This window comes from Drosophila novamexicana, unplaced genomic scaffold, assembly GCF_003285875.2.
Source record: "Drosophila novamexicana strain 15010-1031.04,08,12 unplaced genomic scaffold, DnovRS2.1 tig00000193-arrow-pilon, whole genome shotgun sequence".
NCBI lineage: Eukaryota > Metazoa > Arthropoda > Insecta > Diptera > Drosophilidae > Drosophila > Drosophila novamexicana.
The window spans coordinates 7,572,961-7,591,438 of NW_020824787.1; the positions used below are offsets into that span (position 1 = coordinate 7,572,961).

Sequence of the window (18,478 nt, forward strand, 5' to 3'; positions counted from 1 at the left end):
TCCGACTACCAGCCACGCCCCTTTACATTCGAAGGGGGTGAACATCAAATTTCGCAGTTGTGACTTTGCGATTTGTCTTTTTTTTTTTATTTTTTTTTTTTTGTATTTTTTACATTACAATGCACAGCAGGATCTATTTTTGCAAAAATCATTTTTATGCTTGGCTTTCGTAAAAGAAGCAAAAAAAAGCAAAGCGGTTCTCGAATACTCAAACTCCTGGAATTAGTTATGTTTAAAACAAAATTATTTCTTCAGATGAAAGATCTATTTGATATTATTATTCCGGTGCGAAATTAATTTGAGAGTTATCGCTGAGAAAAATTAAATTCGTTCTCGTATACGTGATATTGTGTTCATCTAAACATTTTTCGTCGGACTTGAAATCTTTTCTTGTTGATATTATTGTAATAATAATTTCAAGGCATAAAATGCCTTAGTTCAGATATTATTTGAACATAAACTAAAACTTTACTAACTTTACGCTCTTGCATTTCATTTAATTTCTAGTCTATTTATTTTTCAGTCTATTCTATTTTTTCTTTAAATGAAGATTTCTATATTAAATAAATAATCGAAATCTGGACGAAATACTAACAACTCTTTTTATTGGAACACCAGCGTTTGCTATGGCTGACTTATTGTAGTTCAAATTGCGTCAATTCATCAAATTTTGCCCTTTTGGTCGATTGCGTTATGGGCGCTTGGGGGAGATTTCCACATGTTTCCATTTTTAATATAGCTAAAACGTTTTATGACTGCCAACCAAAGACACGCAGCACTTGAAATTCAAATGATTTTTTTCTTTGTATATATATGAGTATATCTGTCTTTTAATGCGCATAAAGGGAGCGCAAAAGGGTCAGAGGTCAGGTGAACCCTTCGATTTTTGTGCCCCGGTTGCTTTAAATACTTCTTGCTTCAAGTTCTTGTGTGGCTTTAAGCCGCAGCAAAAAAAAACAGACTTTGATTCAATTTGCAGGCACTGCGTCAAGCATTTTTATGCCATTCCGCGTTGCATTTTGTCGACGCCATTTCCCTTAGATTTTTAGTGCCTATTTCCCGTAGAGGCCGTAAAAACGTGCAGGTAAGAGCAAAAAAATGAAAAAGGACGCTCAAAATTGTTGTTGAAATTGTTTAAAGTCATTCGCATGTGTAAAAGTTGGCGTAGAAATATAAAAATAAAATGAACAGAAAAAAACTTATATATATTTTAACGCGCACAACACTTGCCAGCATGTGTGTGAGTGAGAAATGTGTGTGTATGTGTGTGTGTAATGTGTGTGTAAGTCTGCTGCTGGGAAAATGCCCGTTTATGTCACTGGGGAAATTTACGTGCTACCCATCAACGTCAGCAGCCAGAATCTGCTGCACCATAGACCACGCACAGTGGGTGGCGTTGCGGGCTGTGTTCGGAATTACGAGAACTTTGTGTGGCGGCGAATAAAGTTTCATATTAAAAAGTAGTGCACGCATCAATGTTTGAGTTTTTACTAAACATATATGGGTAATATAGAAGAAGAAGTTGTAAAACAACTTATAAGGGTAATATGGAAGAAGATATGCAGGAAGAACATATACGGGTAATAAGGAAGAAGATATAGAGGAATATAGATATATATAGAATAGATACGGGTAACATAGAAGAAGATACGGAAGAAGAAGAACGTACAGAGGTAATGTTAAAAATGTTAAGAAAAGAAGTTAAAAATAAAAAAAAGATGCTAACAATTGGACCTAATTGTCTTATTTTCAAACTTTATTCTTCCTCCAATATGTGAAATGCTGTCTTGCATAACTTCGGTATTTAAAGTCCGATCCTTATTAAATATTTCAGGGCTCAAATATGGCATTCAATTGTCTATATATCCAAAGCGCAATCTATAAATATTTTCCAATTTATTTCAGAAACGGGGCGAGATATCCCAAATGGGAAACATTTTTTACGCAGATATCCTATACGTTATCATCTTCGAGCTATGCTTAAAAAACCATACCTATATATGGAAATCGAAGGAGACATGGTTAGAGGAAATTACATATTTCAAATTTAAAGTCTGTAGCTTTTGTATTTGTCCGATCCCTACAAGCCTGCCAAGTTTCGGCGTTTTAGTTTCTTCAGTTAACTCAGGAATCTTGAGGGCGACTTTAAACGACATTAGTTGCCGCGATTTATTGTATTACTCCGCTTGGCATCCTTCACATCAAATTTAGTTGTGCACGTTGTAAAAACAAAATTGCGGATTCAAAAGCCGCAAATAGCTAAGCTACCATTTACCACAACTTCCGCGCAACTCGACTCTTAACTAACTGAAGGACAGACGCACGAATTGACAAAAGAACTGCCCCTGCGGCGGTTTTTTTGTCCCTGTTTGACGGGATCAACTACCGCCAGGTATGTAGCAGGTTTTGTTGAAATAAGAAGCTTAAGACAATTAATTGAATTTATTGCGTATTTCGTGCGTTTATGGAAGTTGGGCGGCAGTGCGGGGCGTGGCACGCAGTGTAAATAGCTACGGGAAGCCCCATAAGCAGCGACAGGAAAACAACAAACACGGGAAAAACCAAGGGACAAATAAAACTATGCGAGAGAGAAGCGAGCCACACCTGTAAATAAGAGCCAGCTAAAGTTTTATGTGTGTGTGTGTGTGTGTGTGCAGGCAGAGCAGGGGTTGGGTTTGGTTAAACGCGTGTCTAGACACAAGAGCCAGCCGAAAATATTATGTTGGCCTTAAAGTAAGCCAAGTGATGGCTATTTGGTCCACTCTTAAATTTTTCTACCTGTTTTCAAGCTATTTTCAAGCTGCTCTCACCTGGGCCAGCAATAAACCTACCCGTAATGCGAAAAATTTCATAATTTATTTATGAATGCAGCTTTTACTTGTTTTATATATTGGGGGGTTCGTACCCCTCCCCAGCTGGCCAGTACGACGCCCCCACTTGGTGCACGTGACGCATTACGTGCAGTGCGTCGTGTAACGTGTGTTGTGCACACACATCATTATTAATGCATTCGCACACGTAACCCGGTAAGCAAACAGCTCCAAATATAATAAAACTCAACCCCCCAAAAGTGATTAGGGTAGGGAATGCTGACTTTGGCTATTCCCCAATGCCACTTGTAGCGCTGGCTCCTTTGAACTCTTGAACTTGAAGTGCGTAATCCCGCCTCAAAGGAAATAAGTAATGCTCAAGTCGAAATTGACTGACTAATAGATACCCTGTTGCTAGAAATGTGCTTCTAGCCGTGGCATAATAAGCTAAGTTTTACCCCAAAGTGCTTAAAAGACACAGTATATACATATATTTAAGTCTAGATTGCTCGAGCTGCAGTTACCCTGTCTACAAATTTAAAAATATACATAATTTATATAAAAACCTTGCGTTTTATTATTTATACTTATTCTGTATTTAGGCTCTACAGCTTTTAGTGCTATAAAACTCGGTTCTTCATGTTGTTTAAGAACAGTTTCTCCCTCCTGCTACTTCTTAATGCCTCTTCTCAACTACAGGGTATGCAACGAAACTTTAATACCAAATTTCGTTAGCCTTTTGGGACTGCTTACTATTATGTGCCCTTAATTTTATTTATTTGTTTTGTTTTCCCTTGATGAAGTCAAAGTCCAGCTTAGCTAAGGCGAGTCCACATAATGCCGGCGGGATCAAGTTTTTCGTTTTTTTTTTTAAGTTCTCTTTTTGTCTTGTAGTTTGCCCCAAACGAACAAATTGAATGCGCATTTTGTTTTAATTTACATAAAGGGTTTACGAAAACGCTCGTAAAATGTCATTGGAGCAGCCCTCAAACATGCGCATAAGATTACAGCAAGTCACATTTCGGTTCCTTGACAAACAAACAAAAAAAAAAAAACCTGCTAAGTTTGGACGAGTGCACACAGCAGCCCAGCCCGAAGCTCGTCCAGTGCTCGTCTAGACATCGTCTGACGTCCGGGTAATAAAAATGTATATAAAGGTGTTTCTGGGGGGCAGCCCGTGAACATGGCCCTGGACAAACGATGGCATCGTTAGGCGATGCTGCCAGTTTGATTTTATACGCATTTTTATGGCTGCATTAAGCACGGCCGACACCGACACGTCCTGTCAGAGCTCCTGCTGGAGGGCTGGGCAGCAACAGAAACTCATGTCGTTTAAAGGACACAGGTTGCAATTAGGAACGATACGAGTTTGTTGGAAAAGTAGCTGTTTTTTTGGCGATATAAATAGACTCGAGCAATTTATATTTGATGGTGAAGTAATTTTTGTAGTCTATCAATGGAAAACAAATACCAGAAGAAAAGCTAATGTCAAAGTCAAGGTTAATGTAAGCTGAAATTATTAATGAAATAAGGATATGTTCTCAAAATTTGTTTAAAAAAATAACATTTTAAGTAGGTATGGCAACACCTGACGACAAGCCAGCAACTTAACAAGTGGATAAGGCTTATTCCTAATGTTAAATATGCAACAAGTAGATAAACTGCCTGGCATATTTTCACAGCAATTAGAGCAATAACATGCTCTGGAAAAAATCTAAGGCAGTTTCAAAAGGCTCAAAATTGACTGTCAACTTAAACAGAAACATATGCACACTTAAAAATTGACTTTTTGTTAAATATATAACCCGTCTGATATATTTTAACAGTAATACGAGCAGTAGTAATCGCGTCTTTCCTTTAAAAATATAACAGCTAGATAAACTGTCAGGCAAATTTTCAAAAGTAATACAATCAATAACAAATTTAAGAAAGTTAAATTTACAAAAGTGGTTGTCAAATTTAACAGGTTCCAAAATTTCATTGTATTTTTCTAGTATGAAAAATGGAATTATTAAATTTGTTTGCTTATTTAAATATTTTGCTAAAATTGCAAATTATTTTTGAGACATTTGACAGTAAAAGAAAAATCCCAAGCTTTCTAAAAATACTCAATATGAGAACAAAAAAATGCGTAATTTTATTATTTTATTCAAGTAAGCAATGTTAAAAGACAAACTTTCAAAGAACTTGCAGAGCCAGCATACCAAATTTAATAACTTCAACTCGAAACTCCTTGAATTCAACATATTCACACACAGGGCTATTTGCTTTTCTATTAGAGAGCACTTTATATAAAACTTTGAAATTGTATGTAAATGCTATAAAACTAATAGCCCAGACCGAAAACAAATGACACTTTTATGGCGCATAAAAATTGCCACAACAAATTATTTCCCATGAGGGGGGGCCGACAATGCATACCAAAAACTGGAGTTCAAGTCTTGCACTCGGTTGGAAGTTGAACTTAAAATACACGCACACACACTCACGCACTCACACACACAATCGCTGCTTACATATGAATATGCGACACCCATAATTATCATGTGCATGCAATGGGTGCCCAGGGACTAGGGTAACCGAGAACCGAGAACCAAGAAACAACAACCGACGACCATATGTTTTGGCATAAAAAAATGAAGAGCAAGAAAATACAGTTAACTATGAACTACAAAATACACTTACAGACTAGATACCTACAGATTAGATACTAACTGATTCCTGACAAAGCAATTATTCCAGAATGGTTCATATTGGAACTTCCCAGACTCAGAGTGCAAACGTTTTTTTGTTCAACTTAATTTGAGAGATGATTTTCCAATTGAAGTTTATATTTTTAGGGACATTGTTATCCTAGGTCATTAATTTTTAAGAAATAAAGTACACATTTTCTTAATCTTGATAAAGCAAAATATTAATAAATAATGTTATTTAACACTTTTTTTGAGAAAATTCCATTTATTAACCTAAGTAGCTGGCTCGAGCTATTTAAACCATTTTTAAAGAGCTCTTCAGGTCATCAGACAAGAACTCTAAGTTGAACTGCTTAATATTGAAGCTATATGATATAGTGATCCGATCTACGAAATCTTGTACCTAAAATATGCTGTGGCTTAACGTTGATCATCCAGAATAATTCAGCTTCATATATATCAATATGTTACATATATTCTACTATATCAAAAAACTCTTTCATAATACCCTAACGAACAAGTGCAATGTTGGGCTAGCGAGTTGGAGTTCGAGTTCCGTAGAAACTGTGGCCCATTGGGGTGACAATTTAAAAGAATTGATTTTTATTACAGGGTTCCCGGCCACTAATGACGTTGTTGTTGCGGCTTTTTCAAGTGTGCTTGTGTGCTTGTGTGTGTGTGGGAGCTTGGTGCAATTTATCAATAGCGATGTATATATCTATATATATATATATGTATGTATACTAGATGACATGTTCGTACATGCTGTTAAACAGATATGTGCAATATTGCTTGTGCCGAGGCAGACAAGGGGCACGCATATTTCATACACGACTGCCCCCCAACAACTCAACTCCATCCAACCCTCTCTCCATCTCCCTGCCAGTACAGCCTACTCCCCAACCCCTTCTCTTGGAACGGTTGCGTGCAAACGACCCCGCTGGGCATGGAACTTCTGCCGGATCCAATGGACGCCAGCGACACCGACATATCTTTGCTGTCGCCAATGCAGCGTAAAATTTGCTATTTTTTGCCCTCCCCCACCCCACCTCCCCTTCTCACTTCAATGGTTGAGCATTGGTTTTGTAGCTAGAACATGTGTTTTTGTCTTTTCACTTCAACCTCCCCTTTTATCGGTAAAATTGCAGCGCTCATTCGCAAAGCTCCTGTTTGTGTTTCTATTTTTGTTAGCAGAGTTCAAAAATTTTAGCATTGAGCAACACTCAACACTCAACACTGCAACGATTAAATGTGTTGTAAAATGACAAACATGTGGTGGACTTGAGAGGGCTTCAATGAGTGATAAAGTGGGAAAAAGAAATATATAAGGTAATATTTCGTAGCCTGAATAAAAGGAAAGAGAAACAATCAGAGAAAAAACAGAAGGAGAAACAAATTTCAGATTTAACACGTCTCTCTATTATAGTGAAAGCACATTGTAAATATATTTTAGCTCAGTTAATCTATAATAAAACTTCATGAGAATCGCATAGAAGGGAGGTTTTTTTCAACCACAATCGTTGCCAACATTTCTATAATATTCAATACAAATATTTACGTAACGTTTTTCATTTTCGCACACACATTTTCAGCATTTTGTATCACTCAATTTTGTAGTGCAGTGAACGAGATGTCAACAAATGAATTGCATTAATAACTTTGGTCTGGCATGGAACGTGTCTTTTTGCTGTCCCAGCGGACCAACTTTTTGCCAAACAATCGAATGCAATTTTCATTTTTGTATAAACAATACGGGACTAAATTGCATTTGAGCGAAGGCTTTTAAATGTTTAATACACTCGCCAGACAGATGACAATCAATTTTAATAAACTTTAACATTTAACATTGTTTAACAAATTCAAGTGCAACTCCCATAAATCACGCAGTGCCACATCTATATACATTTTTGACCCCATTAACAATGACAACAGCCGCATAACATAGCGAAGGGTACGCTCCCAACAACAAGCACTTTTCTCCCTCCATTAAACTGACAGCAGCAGCCCAAACAATTTTTCGAAAACACATTTTTACTCACTTCAAACGAAAAGCTGGGCTACAGACAAGTGGAGTTTTCCCAGTTCTACAGAGCCTGCGGCAGTTCTTTCTGCTACTGTTTTATATACCCTTTCGAGAGTTTTTACAAACAAGCTAGGACTTGAGTTTTACCATCTATTGAGTCAGTTTTTTAAGCCCCATTGATTGAAGTTCCTTGAAAAAAATATTTATTTAAAATAGCTAAGAAAAGTCTGTTCAAAACGAGTTAAAAGATGACTTCAACGTTTAAATAAAAGTATTACTATATAAAAACTAAACACATCTATGTGTGTTATATCGAATATCAAAGTATCTCATATCAGATCTTGTCTTATAAAGTGCAACTTCTCTTTAATTCAGTTTAGCAAAAATCAATGAAAGCAGCAAAGAGTATTTCAACGTTGGCTTCTTCAGTTCACATTTGCAAGCAGCTCTCATCGCATTGCTGTTTGTTGTAGAAACGCTCATTTGCATCACTTAAACAACAATTACATGCCCTCGAGGGCCTGAGACGTGGCCAGACAGTGTAGCTCAGGGAAACAATAAACGTGGCATTAAAGTGACAGACGGCTGAGCGTAAAATAATACCAATTCCAGACGCGAGGCATATAAATAAGTAATACAATTTGAACGACTGAAAGAAAAAAAACCCCAATTGCATCAGCTACAGAAGCGAGCGAAAATCAAAAATGCGCCTCGAGGCGGTTTTTGAGAATAAAAAAAATATATATATATATGAAAAATACAAAAAAAAAACAAATGGTTGGACTTTGCGGGCGAATAAGATTGGCGGGCTACAAAAGCGAAGGCAGACTTGGAGCAGACGAGTCCGACGAGGCGCAACCATTTCGCGCTTTGTTGCCGCATTTCACGGCAGCGGCATCGGCAGCGGCAGCAACTGCCGCCCAACTTCCGGTTCAATAAACTTTCGCAAAAAGTGTACTCGTACATAGTTTGCTGCCCCCTAAGCTCCCTGCATCTGTGCATCAGCCCCCTCCACTCCACTTTTGCTATATACACATACAATAATGATAACGATTTTTCCTTCACTGCCGTCGACTGCAGGCAGCTGTGTGTGTGTATGTGTGTGTGTGGCAACAACAGCAAATAATGTTTATTAACTGGTTTTTAGCTAACGTCTGACTGTGTGCGTTTTAGCCGACTTGTGCGACCAGAACCAGGATAGAATTTGCTGGTGAAGGGATTGTAGTGGAAGGAAAGAAGAGGGGGCGAGCGGGGAGGGGGGAGGAGGCATGTGCAACCGCGCGCACTTGCTGCGTATTTGTGTCGTGCGGCAACTGCAGCAATTGCAGCAATTTTATGTGGCACTCAAATGGTTGCCACAAAAGCGACTGCGAGTAAAATGCCTGTTGATTGCAGCCACAAAGCGTGGCATACTTCAAGGCGCAATAAACCACATAGAACGATATATATATATATACATATATGTATATGGAGCAGGAGTTGAGAAAAAAGCTAAGAATACAGATAGCACTTGTACATACATATAGCTAAAAATCCAATAAGATGTAAGGAAAATACACTTAAACTATTTATATTGAATAATAATAAATACAAATCTTAGATTCTAATCCATATTTTTAATTCAGTATTTATACTTTCTGTGTACTTTCCCAAGATCCAAGATTGTAATCTATATTTTTAATCCAATATGTATACTCTTTAAAACTAAGTTTAAATATATGATATTGATATATTTAAATATCTAAGCCAATTTATGCACATATATTTCACAATTTTGTCATGTCCATTGTAACTGAGTATCTATTATGGAAACCCTCCTTGGATCTTAGAGATTTTAAGAGCTAGGTCAGAACAAATTTTCTAAAGTATGCCTTTGTAAAATAATTTTTATTATGAGATTTGCACCAATCCATTTTCAATTGCCCCAACAAAAAAAGGGGTATAATACTAGTTTGGTTAAAAATTCAAAACTTTTGAGAAAGATTCAGTTCCAAAGCATAAATAACTTGCGTCCTGACAATTAAATTTCCATTAACCATATTAATTAGATGCTAATTTTGGATAGAGCTCAAATTTAGCACGCAATTTCTAAATAAAATTTATCTACGGCCCGACATATATTTTCAGTAGAATATGCATCGTAAATATAACATTCAAACGTTTCATTACAATTTTTAAAATATATGACAAACCTATATTGGAACTGAGTTCAAGTATGTTTAAAGCCTGTTTTACAAACTGAACCCTGAAGACAAGTAGTTGGTTAGAGCCATCGACTTCTTTTTGTTAAGATTTGCAGCCTGTATTTGCAATATTCATTTAGTTTTTGTAAAACAGACATTGAACTAAGTCTGTACAGATTTTCTAAAATTCTTTGAAGACGCCTTCTGTAAGCCTTAAACAACTCTAATCAATTCAAGTCATTCTCTGAGCTCTTTTAAAAACCTAATTAATATGATAATTATTTGCCAATTGTTGCTAAGCTTTGTTAAACAAATTTGAACAGTTGGCCAAGAGCAGCTTGAAGAGTTCCACCATGGGCCAATTAGTCATGGGAGGTAGAGCTTAAATTTATGATCCACAAAATGAAGTGCACAGTTTGCACATTTGAAAGCCACAAGACACTTCATTTATTAAATGATTTCAGTCATAAAAGCTGCCCAGTTGGAGCCAAAACAATCAACTGGGACAGACATAGACAGAGAAACAGAAGCCAGAGAGATGGCAGGATGGCGGCACGGAAGGATATCTCGTACGGTCAGACTGTCAAAAGGGATAAGCTGACAGCAAATGCAGCCATCAAGCGAATTAATCAAATTTTGTGCCAAAGACCATTCTGCCCCAACAAGCCCCGCACTTGCCACAGTTTGATTGTCAATTAAAAACGTTTGGAATGCCAGACGACGACGACGACGACGACCAATATGAATGGGCTAGACCCAGGGGCAGGAGCAGGGGCAGGGGCAGCGCTTGGGCAGCTCCTGAGTGGGTCGATCTGTTGCTGCCTGAAGTGGCAACCGGCAGCTGACAGATAGCAGCGGCAGGCTCGGCGGGCTGAGCTGGTGGAGCCAGTTGGAGGCAGTTGGGTCAACAGCACACACAAAAGGGTGCTTCGTTCTATAAATTGATAGCACACCAATTGAGAACCAATTGTTGCGTTCATTCTCTAACCCCTTTTTTGGGCGGGTTTGAATTGAATTGCTGGCAATTTGTTTGCCAGCCGCTAGAGATTTTGGGAATGGGATTCTAACATTTGAACAAGAGCATATTTTACTTAATATCCACAAGTCCTGGGCGCTTAATTAGTGTACAAAATGAAGCGTGTGGAAGAGCTTAAAATAAAACAATTCACAAAACTGGCAGGGATTCAAAAATAGAACCAGCATTGTGGTAAGCCTAGGCTGCCTTTAAATAAAATCAATTTTAAATCTAGCTAGGATTCTCTCACACTTAACTTAAAGAACATTTAGAAATTTCTACATCATTTGATTTCCTTTTGCCTGCAGCCCTTTTCCACCTCCCTTCTTCTTTCGCCCCGCGTGCAGGATTTCCTGCGCCTCATTAGTCGCAGCTTTTAAGCCACAAAACCCCATAGTGACCGGCGCCTGGGTAATGTCAACTGAATGTTGGACGTGATTGTCGGCGGGCACACAATACCAAACCGAACACGGCAGGTAAGAATGCTCCAGTTGCGTGGCACGACTAGGAGATGCCCTGTAAACGGTTCACATGTAACTTTTTCCAATCTCTTCTGTTTGTTAACAATTTGTTCTGCTTTGTTAAACATTTGATTTTTGAGATTATCTTAAAGTAAATCTGATATTTCTTAAGCTGAGCTTAAGTATTTTATTTATATGCAAGCGCATTGCATGGACAGCCACATCAAGCCCCATTTTGAAGACAACTGGGCTGCAGGGTATAACAAAGCGATTTACAAAATTCGCACAATTCAAGCTGACACGCACTGCGACAAAAATTATGCAACACAAATACGACAAACGATTTGCTTCAATGTTTAACGCACCATTTGTCCCAGGAGGAGGACGATGATGATGATGATGATGGTGCTGGGCATGATGATAATAATGATGATGAGGATGAGAATGATGTTGGTGCTGCTGACCAGGCTGAAATATTCACCGCACATTTTGCGGTGACATTTGCGCGTTATGGTTTTGTAATTACCTGTAGCAATATTTGTTTTTTTTTTTTGTTTCCTTTTGTTAAGAGTGGGAGCTTGTACCCTGGACTTTACAACATTTGCGAGCAATTTTATGAGCAGTTGATTGCTGTTGACCAAGCTCTTTGGCGTTGGCGTTTGCTGTCGTGTTTATGGTTTGGACATTTACGTAGAAGTTGTATTTTTATATTTTTTGCATTTCTGCTGCTGCATTTAAATGTCATTAATTGGCCATTAGGCAAAGGGGCGAGCGCTGATCTTGGACTGGGTCAAGGCTGTTCAGGTAGCAGCAACTAACCCAGAGAAAGTAAATTTGCCAAGTTTTTAGTCAGGCTTAGTGCTCTGTATTAGGCTGCCTAAGAATGACACATTATAAATAGTCCCGTGGCCTTTCAAGAATATTCAGCTAATCTACTTGTCATTATCACTGAGTGCATAAAGGCAGCTCAGGGCACTTTTCACACTTGACCCAAATAGATTTTGGGCCTGGAACGAAACACAGTCTCATAGGGAGAAAATTCGCATTTTGCTGAATCTCGACACGTAGCGTTTATCTTGTATTAATAATGAACATCATTATAATTTAGCACACAATGCAACAAAAATAATATCAACAATAAGATTGAAGATTTCTCGGCGTGTTGATGAAGCTCAAATGCCCTTACGATAATATTATATATATTAAGGAGCTGCTTTGATAAAATTTAAATTTTGATTAATTCAGCTATATAATATATATACAAATAATATATATACAGATTTTAGCATAAAATCGGAATATTATCTGAGTTTCCTTGTTAGGTCTTTAAAACTAACAGAGTTCCTTCACACCGATTACCAAAATCAATTGTTACTTATGGATATATATATATCCAGAGTTGCACAATTTGTGAGAAAATTGAAATACCCGCTAGCCAAACAAGTGTAAATATAAGCTGTTGGCTGTTAAGATATACAATGAGATACATGCATATAAATGCGCACATATATCTACTTGAACATATACACAATATAACCAAGGCACAAGACACATAAAACACTTGGGAGTTTGGCTTTAATGGCACTTTTCACCCACACACGCACACACACACACATGCGCACGCACATACGTGTATATTGTGAGCTGGGCGAGTTGAGTGCGAGGATATAAAGGAACAGGAGCAGCGCATAATAAGCAAGAAATCTGTTGATTGTCTCTCATGCCTGTTCCTGGGGTAGAGTGTAATCAAAGTTTTACTTTGGCCCCGGCATCAAAGTGACAGGCAACAACCAGTTGCTGCTGCCACAACACTTTGCAAATAAACAAGTCGAGAGAGGGTCAGACTAGCAAATACCCTATAAACAAACGAAAGCAAGCTAGGCAGTTGCTGAGTTTTGTCTTCTCCGATCTTGTCTTTGTCTTAAGTCCGATCTACATACAATTTTGTGGCCTCGCATATGCCATCCAACTATGTGTGGATGCCCTTAAATTGGCCCGAGATACGCCTCCTTCCACCTTCTATTACACACATCTTGTACATTTTCAAGGGGTATAGGTTTTTAATAGACACGAGCAGCATCAGGACACGCACACTCCGTGTCGCACAGCTTTAAAAACAACAAATGAAGCTGAAATACTTGCGTTGACATGTATTTAGTTTCTCCATGTTACCGAGTTCAAACTCAGACCTAACCTCAAAAAGTCACTTGCTGCTGCTAGGACATAATTAGAAATAGCAAAACTACTGCAAAGACAAAGTTCCTTCGCTTAGTGCAGTACAGCTCTACACTGCGAACCCCCCTGTTGTTCCAGTTGAAAAGATGCGTTAGGCATTGCAAATGAGTTGTTCGTGCATCCTTTGCAACTGTCTCTCTCTCTCTCTCTATCTCTGTACACATCTTTCTCTTTCTCTCTCGCTCTCTCTCTCTCTCTCTCTCTTTAGCATTAGCGTAGCATGCCATCTCAGTCGACGGCGACATGTTTGCGACGACACTGAGACGTTGACATTTTGTGCGTTGCTCTTATGCTGTCTCTCTCTCTCTCTCTCTCTAACTCTCTTATTCTCTCTCCCTCTCTCGTTCTTTGGCCTGACATGACCGGAATAGATAATTATTTATACAACTGTGGGCATACACATACATACCCATATATACAAGCACATAATATATATAAGCATGTACTTGCCTAGATCTTGTGCGTAGTTGTCCTACGCATCTTGTTCCTGTTATACCCTGTAGCTGAGAACCAAAGTGGCCATGCGGGACTATACGCTTTTTATCTTTAATGACTTGAAATTAGCTATTTAGCATTTTCGAAATATTAATTTCAAATATCATCTATAATAATATTACTTTATAAAGATTAAGAATATAAAAATAAAGTAAAGAGTCAGCCGTAATCTCTCGGAAAGTTAAATTTCTTTTATTTTTAATATAATCTAGTTTCAAATGTAGAGATATGTTTTATTGTTATTCATTTTAAACACTTCAGTTTATAGAATACAGGGTATTCTGATAGTCTGGCAAACTCATCTGCAACATTTCCACATATTTGTTACATTTGTTGGACTTGTCGCCGTTGCGTTGAGCGAAACTCGTATTCTTACAAGTGCTACCCCAAAAAGTAATTCAATTTATGTTCCTGTTGCAGTACAACTAGAAGGAAACACAAAATACGAAATACGATATACAGCGAATAGTTGGCTACTCGAGAATAATAATGGGGTGTAGCTGCCCCTCCCAACATGCACATACATAAACATATTCCCTAATGCGATTTGCATGCTTCACAGCTTTAAACTAGATTTTAACAGCTTGCGCTTCGTGCATTTCTTGAGCTCTTTAAAGTGGGCGGGGTCGGCGATTTATACATAAAACTCGTAGCATCCATTTTACGGAGTGCGAAAATTTCTTGATTTTTCGTATCGCTAGTTTGTGCATGTTAAACATGACCCTGTCATAAACAGGCAACGTTTTATGTTCTCGCGAAATGGAGGCAACACATCAACAGCGAATCGAGCTGTATGGCCGAATCCAAGGCGATTCTCACAAAGTGTGGGCGCAAATAATTCGCAACTGGTTAACATTGCGGCGGCAATATAGTTGCAGCTGACTTGAATGAACATTATGTTAAGAATAGAATAAAAGGAGATTAACTAAAAGTTAACCAGATATCCCCTTTTCCCTTGTTTCTCTTTTCAACCTTTACCCCTTTTTAAGACCTGCTTTCCTCATATTATGACACTTTCCGCACAAAGCTGGCACGACATATTTCGCGACTGTTTGGCCTATTTACCAGGTTTTCGGGTTCATAAATAATGAAGACAGAAAGACCAGCGTTTTGTCATGCATAACGTAACGACTTTTTAATAGACGCCCAATGTCGAAGACTCGCCAAATTGAAAAGTCAAATGCGGAATATAAATAAAAGCGGGGCAAATCTAAGAGGTGTTGCTGGCAAATCCTTGGCTCTCCTTTCTCTACTTGCTCTCAAGGGTTTGTGTGTGTCCCAGAGTAATTTACACGTGATTATCGCGGGCTGTCCCAAAATGGGATAACTTTGTCAACAGGATACTCAGGCGGCGGCGACCGGTGGTGTGGCTGCCATCATTATTCCGCCCGAATGACGGGCTTACACTGAATATACGCATACAGATACAATATATTACCATATGGCTGGCAGACAATAATAAATTCAAGCGTTGTACGTGCCGCACGTAAGAAACGTTGCCTACTTACGGGCGCTCATGCATAATTTAAATGAAGTCTGCGACAGGAATCAGCTCGAGGATGGACCCGAAACCCGAAACTGTGACCTAACGCTGCTAATGCTGTGACTGAAAACAGTGACTTCCGTGACTCTGAAGCCTCTTAAAAAAGGGCCCATGCAAAAATGCTATAAAGGTGTTAAATAGATGGTATTTTTTGTTTGTTTAATAATCCAATAAACTTTTAAAACCAAATGTTGTGCAAGCGAACGGATCTTAATGTAATCATTTCTGCTTCGAATTATTTTTTTAAAAGTTCACTATCAAGTGAAAGATTTTGCCAAGATTTAAAGAGAAGGAGCGGCACCTACTCTTCACATTTACATCTATTTCTGAGCCCAATTCAGGAGTATTTTTAACAAAGATACGTCAGGGAAAACGCATCTCTAATCCAACAATAGATACATTTTGCTCGCCTATCAATGCGTTGTCATCTCAATTTAGCCTAACAACGCCTCCCCCTCGAGCATGCAACACATTGGCTGTGCGCGCTGACCTATTTTGGTTAAATTTCTAGCGTCGTCTCAGTTGGTAAGCCGAACGAAGTTGGCAAATCAATTCAAATCAAATTCAAGAAGAGTTGAAAAGTTGCAATGCAATTGCTCAATCGAGCTTAGAGAGCGCGTCTTTATTTCTGTCTGACCAAAATAAACTGCATGAACTTTCGACTCGAAATACACTCGCACACACACATACACACACCCATGACAATAAATTGCAAAACAAATTTTTTTTTTTTTTGGCTTTCGCATTGGCAACTTGAACCTGGCAAAAGTTACTCCCAACGCAATCAATTTTTACGGCAGTTTAGTTTTTGCCGAACTTGACAATCAATGGAAATAGTTTAATCAAATGCGACTGACTGCCAGACATTGGTTGAGGGGTTGTGTGTGGGTGGCTCGGTTCGGTATTTTGACCCGGTAGCGGAACTGTCGACGAGATTTGCATACCATTAGCCCAAACTGGCAGCTAACGAGCATGTTGAGTGCATTAACTGAGTGCAACAACCGCTGCCAACAGGCAACAGGCAACAATAAATGCCAAACAATTTGCCAAATCATGATTTACAAAAGGCAGCGCATAGGAAAACTGAATGCCCAAAAGGGGGACGAAGGTTGAGTCGAAAATCAGTGGCGGCGACTAAGAAGGGGTGGAATATGTAGGAGATAAAAAATAAGACATCATATTTGTAGCTCATAGATAAACATCGAAGGGTAACAGTATTCAAGAAACACAAGTAGATATCCTAAAGAAAGAATATTCAAATATCGGATTAATACTAAATCAGAAATATACAAGGATCTTGCAAGGAATTACATATATTAATATGTTCATCTTGTTAAAATTGTAACTGCTGCTCTCAAAAGTATCTTATAGATACTATGTGAACATCTTTGCCAAGTTGGCTTCATGGAATTGAAAGCCTTGGTACCTAAATGGGCTAAGATAACTCATCTAACATTTATTCACTATGTAAATCAGTTAATATTTTATAAATACATAACATAACAACTAAATGTTACAGCACTCTGCAAGGCAACTTTTTTCAAGTAAACTTTGCCGGTAACGACAACGCCACTGTCCTCAAATTTGCGGCAAATCTGTGCACATATTTTTATACAATATCTTAATGCGAGCTATTGTGCGCGAGTGAAGAGCGTCAAACGGGCGACGGTACAGATAATAATACAGCCAACAGCCAAGCGGCAGGCGGCAGAGTCCTAAACACTTCACGTCATTTCCAATAAGATTGTCACAATGGCGCCAGGAGGAAATGTGGTGGGCAGCGGGGTAGAAGTAGAGGGGCTTAGCTACAGTTGCAACTTTATGGGCAAGTGTATCTGTTGGATGCGCATTCAACGTATTTAGGCTACAATAGCGCGTAATCTATGCCACTCGACTTTGCAACAAGCGGCATGCGGCAGTAACGGCTGCGACGGCATCGTTTTGCTTAGCATTTTGTATCCAGCAGATACTTTTACCCAACACAATGCAGCTTAATGCTAAAAAGTGCACAGCGCATGAATTTCATTTTATTTGCCTTGCATTTTTATGATTGCTATGCAAATGCAGCACAGCCCGCGGCAAACTCAACAACAACCTAGTGCAGTTATCTATGAAGTGCCAAAGATTAAATACCCTTCCAGTCATATTGCAGATTTACAAAGTATTTCCCGAGTTCTCATTGAAAAACTTTATAATCGGTTCCTCTATCACAGATATGTAGATAGTTTTAGATACGTTCCACATCGCATAACAAAATATTACCTCCCCCTCTCTCTCTCTCTCTCTCTGGAAGGGTATCACAACAACACTGCAACGCAACGAGGCGTGGCATCTTTTGTTCCGCCCGCAATATAAAAGAGCAGCACAGAAAACAACAAAAATCGAATTGCGAACTTGTTTGGGGCGGAGGACGTGTTTTGCCATAGAAGACACAAACAATTGTTGTTCAGCTAGCACTAAGAAGCACAACAAAGTAGACAAAAAAGTATTTAACATAAAAGCGACCTAAAGAAAATTTATAATATGGTACAGACTTTTAAGAACTGTGGGAAAACGTAAAGAAAAAAGGAACTTACCTTCGGTATTAACGGTTAGGTTCTCCATATTAGTTGATTCGTTTGGGATTAGATGAAAAATAAGATTAAAGTTGTTACTGAAAAAGAATATTTAAAAATGATAATAAATAAACAAATTATAAAATAAGTATTAAAAGGGGAAAAATTATAAAAAATAAATCTAATAAAAACAGCTAAAATGGGGAAGTTTTAAGAATTTAACATAAATTTATCAGCTCATTAATAAATCAGCATGAAAAGCTTTTAACCGAAATTTAGCTCTGGAACAATTTAAACATCCAGATATTTAATAAACATCCCTCTTAAGAATGTACTCGTTTATAAGTACATGTGCTGTAACTTATTTACGTAACTATTATGCATTTAATAAAATATAAGTAAATAAAAAAAATATCTTTATTATATCTTATCATCTTATTATTATTCATAATCGAATCAATTAAG

At 38.1% G+C, this 18,478-nt stretch overlaps 1 protein-coding gene across 1 annotated transcript in view; it reads right to left on the reverse strand.

Annotated features, from left to right (window-relative positions):
- LOC115758484 (stathmin) overlaps positions 1 to 18,077 on the reverse strand; it is an 82,112-nt gene extending 64,035 nt beyond the window's left edge. Inside the window, exon 1 of the mRNA XM_030699161.1 lies at positions 18,035 to 18,077. Within this exon, the coding sequence (XP_030555021.1) occupies positions 18,035 to 18,062 (28 nt within the window). The 5' untranslated portion in view covers positions 18,063 to 18,077. The remainder of the gene's footprint in view (positions 1 to 18,034) is intronic.
- Positions 18,078 to 18,478: the final 401 nt, after the last annotated feature.